This window comes from Cryptotermes secundus, unplaced genomic scaffold, assembly GCF_002891405.2.
Source record: "Cryptotermes secundus unplaced genomic scaffold, Csec_1.0 scaffold343, whole genome shotgun sequence".
NCBI lineage: Eukaryota > Metazoa > Arthropoda > Insecta > Blattodea > Kalotermitidae > Cryptotermes > Cryptotermes secundus.
Window position 1 is genome coordinate 864,152 of NW_019729214.1, and position 6,136 is coordinate 870,287.

The 6,136-nt window shown below is 37.7% G+C and overlaps 1 protein-coding gene across 1 annotated transcript; it reads left to right on the plus strand.

Moving 5' to 3' along the window:
• Nucleotides 1-238: 238 nt before the first annotated feature.
• LOC117282398 lies at nucleotides 239-5,500 on the plus strand. The gene is made up of 2 exons (XM_033751822.1): nucleotides 239-412; nucleotides 3,544-5,500. Exon 2 carries the CDS (start codon nucleotides 4,810-4,812, stop codon nucleotides 5,329-5,331), a length of 522 nt encoding a protein of 173 aa, XP_033607713.1. The 5' UTR covers nucleotides 239-412; nucleotides 3,544-4,809; the 3' UTR covers nucleotides 5,332-5,500.
• The last annotated feature ends 636 nt before the right edge of the window (nucleotides 5,501-6,136 follow it).

Below are 6,136 nucleotides of genomic sequence, written 5' to 3' on the forward strand. Positions count from 1 at the left end.
ATTTAGGTCAATCCTTTAAATTCTAAAATCAAACTAAATACTACTTAAACGTTCATTTCTACAAACAAAAAAAATATTGAGTATCCATTACAACAATCAATCTATAAGTTCTATTTAGAGCGATGGCACACCAAGGAAACTGGCAACTGCAACGAAACCGCAATTTCCGAGAAATGTCGCATGTATCAAGAAGGCAACTGGTTTCCAGATTAGCTAGCACACAGTGAGGAAACATGTTTGATCAGTTATTACATCGTCTTAAGAGGTTATATCAGTCCGACGTAATGCATGATTGTATTTTTTTAATCTCGTGCACTTACCTTCTGCAATGGAAGACAATAATAGAGATCGTGTCATAATATGGTGGTAGTTAAGACCGGTTGAAACGGCGTAAGAAGGGAGAACGACGGCCGTAAGAAAAACATTAGGATATTAATTTATTTGTTTTAAGGTCAATTTATTTTAATCATGAAATATCGCGTTCATACATGATTCGAAATTTTCATATACAGTGCAACAATTTTTAGGAAGATAGCAGACACCTGATGATGGCCGTATATAGCCGAAACATGTAAATCGGAAGAAGGTTGACTATGCAGTAAGTTGCATTTATCGGCCGCGCCATAGCTCAAGCGGTTAGTCGCTGGCTTCCCATCGCGGGCGGCCCGGGCTCGATCCCGAATCTGGTCAAGTGGGATTTGTGGTGGACAAAGTACCACTGGGGCAGGTTTTCTCTGAGTACTTCGGTTTCTCCTGCCAATCTTCATTCCACCAATTGCGCCACAATCACCCTCACTCATCATCTGTGGCTGGTACAATAGGCTAGAAGTGGCTGCAGTACAAGGGACCCACTCCACTAGCAACAACAAAAGAAGTTGTATTTAAGAGGGAAATATATGTGGAATAAATGATGTGTTAATGCAACAGGATGCTTGCTTACTTACTTTCTTACTCGTGGAGCTGAGCCCGTCTGGAGGAACTGCCAATTCTGCAGCTACTCAAGAATTTCCCAGCATTTTATGGAACCTGAAGGTTCATTACCGTGTTCACAAGAGCCCACCCCTGGTCCCTATCCTGAACCAGACCAATCCAATCCATACCATCCCATCCTATCTCTCTAAGATCCATTTTAATATTGTCCACACACCTACGCGATGGACTTCCTAGGGTCTCTTTCCTTCTCGTTTTCCCACCAATAACCTATATGCATTCCTCTTCTCCCTCATTCATGCCACATGCCCTGCCCAGCTCATCTTCCTTGACTTGATCATTCTAATTATATTTGGAGAAGAGTACAAGTTATGAAGCTCCTCATTATGCAGTTTTCTCCAGCCTCCTGTCGGTTCATCTCTCTTCAGTCCAAATAGTATCCACAACACCCTGTTCTCAAACACCTCAATCTATGTTCTTCCCTTAATGTCAGAGACCAAGTTTCACACCGATACAGAACCACATGCAAAATTATAGTTTTGTATATTTATTTTTTATGTTTTTGGACAGCAGACAAGAAGACAAAAGCTTCTGGACTGAACGGTAGCAAGCATTACCCGAGTTCAATCGCCTCTTAATTTTCTCCTGAATCAGATTTTGATCTGTTATCGTTGTTCCCAGATATTTGAACTGTGCCACATTTTCAAAACATCTGTTTCCTATCTTTATGATATGAATTTGCTTTGCATTCTGGTGACGAGACAGTAACATACTTAGTTTTCTCTGTGTTTACTTCTAGACCAACCACCTAATTTGCTTCTATTAAAGTTAGTGTGTTTTTCTTTATGGTATCTATAGTATCACCCAGCATATTCAAATCATCGGTGTAGACCAACAGCTGATGTGTCCCATTTAATTTCAGTCCCACCTGGTTTCCCTGAACCTTCCTAATGGCATATTCTAAAGCAAAGTTGAAAAAGAATGGCGATAAAGCATCTCCTTGTTTCAGGCCTTTCTGGATAGGAAATTTATCAGACAAATGTTTACCTATACGGACTTCACTATGTGTTTCGTTTAAACACATTTTAATCAACCTGACTAGTTTCATGGGTATCTCAAACTCTATTAGAATATTGTACAATACTTCCCTCCTAACTAAATCATATGCTTTCTTGAAGTCCATGAATAGCTGATGTACTGTCTCATTATACTTCCATTTTTCTCCAATATCTGACGAATGATAAAGATCTGATCTGTAGTTGTTCTGTTATGTCGAAACCCACCACCTTGCTTGATGACTTCTGTGTCTTGAACTCTTTTGGACATGGGGAACCACTGTGTCTTCATTCCCTGGACTTTTCTTTGGTCTCTGGATAATTTTTATGGATCCAAGTTAATCCATAGTTAATTTTTTGTTTCATACACGCAGACGGATGGACAGTGTAACCGCTTGTCCCTCAATTAAAATTGCTTAACAGCGGCTATAAAATTCCTCTTATTGATTCTACCTGAAAGAGACGCCACTCCGACGAGGTACCATCCCAGGACCTAGTTGTAATTCAAACTAGTCCTCCTTGGGCTTATGGCACCACATTGTATGTAACATCATCAGTAGAGTTTCGATGTTATCTTCCATCTGTTATAGGGAGGTATTTTGGAAAATCAATCCTTGTTTTATTCTGAGTCCCCGAGGAGGAATGTCACCCTAACTGTGTTTGGTCCCTTACTTGAAGGACTTCAAGAACAAGTTAGCAGCTTCATCAACTATTCGTGCCATCTTAACAAAGCACTGAATCACTGAAGTGCGTTACAGAACAGCTGATTTCTAGGAATCCGCTTGATAACTCAATCGTACTCGATCGTGTGTAGACTTGCATGCTCCGTTGCCTGGATATTGGGTTTCTCAGTCTCCCCGCGATTTGCGTTGCCGTTTCCTCAATTTGCGCTGCCCCATATATATATACTAACACGCGTTCAACTCTGGCTGATAACCAGGGCCCGGATTTTGATGACATGTCATCTTTTTTTTTCTTTATGTAGTAAACGTTGCTTTTAAGTACTAAAGCCCCGATTATGAACCTCTGGTTATAAAAATGTGAATTTTATTATGCATTTTTGTCATATTTTGTATGTTTTAGTTTTAGGTCATTTTACATCATTTTTCGTCATTTTTCACGTTTTACATCAATTTTGGTTATCTTTTACGTTTTTTAATAATTGACATCCATTGCTCAAACTGAAGATATTTGTAAGATTTGAGGATATTTGATTCGTGAGGTAGAAATCTATGTTCTTCAAGTAAATTTTGTTTTGTATCTCTAGCCTCTGTCGCTATGTATAATAGATTTGTTTGTGAGAGGGCACATTATTTTTCTTTCTAAGCCGCCAGAGATGCCGTTACTGTCCCGTGACGCTTTCTAAGCCACCGCTATGTCATAAACTCATAAAATTGATGCCTCAGAAATGCAGAGGGGTAGGTTTAAAGAGATGTCCGGGTTTCATAAAATCAAGAAATTGGAAACTAAACGAAATGTTGTGATATTCACATTGTTGTTATAATGAAACACTATATCTAGGAAGATACAATATTCTAAGTCGCACGTCTTTCTAAAGGTTGTCGCCCCACACGTGCAAAGGGTCAATTACTTCAAACGAAATCTCGGTATCATAAAAAACATAAATTTTAAAATGCAAGGAGACGCTGGTTTATTTCAAAGGACAACAATGAAGAAAATATTTTTTTCAATATGCAAACATTCTGTGTCGGCAACTTTATTCTTAAGTACCTTTGTTCAACGAGAAACTATGTCATTTTAACAACTCGCTGGCTTTGATAGATTTATTTTCACTGTCACACTTTTATTTAGTGAAAGATCTTCATAGTGGAAAGTTTGATTCTCGGTTTCTGTAGTTTCATTCAGTAAATCGTCTCATTTGAGGCAAATTGTTTCCGAGTTCGGAGATGAAGTTTTTCTACTGACGGGATAGTACCATTTTGTAAGATGTGCGAAACAACGTATCTGGCGAAAGAAGATTCATAGTGCAGCAACATGTGAGTCGCGATAAGCATATATGAGCAGTGCAACTTGCAAGTAAGAAGAAATCCACACAACTTTTACTGCAACAAAGTGTCGGCCTATCCGCAAAAGAAAATAAGTGGTCAGATTTTCACAGAGACTTTTGTGAAGCTCTAGTTTCTGCCAATATCCAATTTTGGAAAGTGAACAAGAATAAATTCAGGAGTTTTCTGGAACTGCATATCGGGCGTGCTATCCCAGACGAATCAACTCTTAGGAAGAACTACCTGTCACAATGCTATGACAACACCATTAAGATGATAAGGAGGAAGGTACAGGGAAAGAAGATTTTCGTATCCATCGACGAGACCAGTGACGTATAATATCGTTACTTGGCTAATGTTGTCATTGGTACTGTGGAGATCGACAGACCAGGTGAAGTGTTTCTACTTACGAGTGAAGTAATAGGAAGAGTTAATCACTCTAAAATTTGCAAACGTTTGGAAAAATGTATGTTTTTGTTATGGCCTGAGGGTATAAGACATGACAATGTCTTGCTTTTTGTTACTGACGCAGCTCAATATATTGTGAAAGCAGGGAAGTCAATTCAAGCTTTTTACCCGAAAATGGTGCATATTACTTGCTTAGCACACGCTACGCATAGGGTGGCAGAGGAAGTTAGAGCAAATTTTCCTCAAGTTGAAACCCTTGTGTTCAAGACAAAGAAAATTTTTGTCAAGGCTCCCTCTCGTAAAGTCCTCTTCAAGTCAATGGCTCCCGATGTTCAACTTCCACCAGAACCTGTCATCACCCACTGGGTACCTGGATAGATTCAGCAATTTATTATTGCAATCATTTCAAGATGGTGAAAAGTGTTATTGAAACACTGGACTCTGATGATGCTAGTGCAATTGAAGCTGCTAAAAGCCTATTTTCAAACAGTAAAATTGACGGACAGCTGGCTTTTATAAAAGCCAATTTCAATTCCGTAACACATGGAATCACAAGTGTACAGGAAAAAGATGCAAACCTTGAAAGTTCTCTATCATTAGTTAAGAAAGTTGCATCTGATTTGAAAAATGTTGGGGGAGATGTTGGAAAAAATGTGTCAAAGAAAGTAGAAAGTGTTCTAGACAAAAACCCTGGATACAGAATATTGTGTCACATTTCTCAAGTGCTAACTGGTGAATCATTTGATACTTCCTGCATTGAAGAAGAACTTACTGCCACAGATGTAGTGCACTTCAAGTATGCTCCAATTGTATCAACAGATGTGGAGAGGAGTTTCTCCAAGTACAAAACTGTGTTGCCCGACAACAGGCGATCCCTCACGTTCGAGAACCTCCACATGCTGATTGTTACCTACTGCAATAATTCTGAATAAGGTAAGATTTATGTATTTAAATTTCACTATCTTCAAGGAACTACGTAAGCTTTCTAGAGCAGAAAAATTCGCCGGTATAAATTTATTTATTTATAGTTTCAGCTCTGATTTTAAAGAAATAATAACTGTGCCGTACTAACTGTTATACAATAATAGGCCTATTTTATTGCAAAATTCATTCATTTAATTTAAAATTATGTCCCGACTTTCCAAAACATCTATTTTTCATGTAGTAAAAAATATATTTAAAATGTATTCTTTTCAGGAATCAGTAATGGAAATTTTGCTTATACTTGTATATTCCTGAAGAGAGTTGTTCATGAATGGAGTAAACATTAAGCCAGTATCACCTAATAGCACTTATTTCATCTACTGGGCAGCAAGAGACTATATAGCATTTTAATTATAAATTGTGTTAATTTTCTTTAAAACTCTATAATTTTTTCAATAAATTTATATTAATTAATATAATGTGAAAGACTATGTTCTTAATTAAGAACATAGTCTTTTGAATTAATCATTTCTTTCTGACTAAGTTCCAATATCCCTAAAAATGTAAAGATCCTAATTTACATAGTTCGCATATACCTGATTTTAAGAAAATTTAGAAATNTTTAAGCCTTTTTTAAAATTTTTAGGTCATTTTTTAAATATTTTTTGGTCATTTTACAGATCATAAACCGGGCCCTGCTGATAACACATCTCGGAAATCGCGGTTGCGTTGCGGTTGATAGTTTCCTTGGTGTGCGCACGGAATTGACAGCACAAAATTAGGAAACGGCAACGCATCTCGCGGAGATACTCA

What these genes read in the sequence shown, in the direction of transcription:
- LOC117282398 (XM_033751822.1), top strand. Translation starts at nt 4,810, where the DNA reads ATGGTGAAAAGTGTTATTGAAACACTGGACTCTGATGATGCTAGTGCA.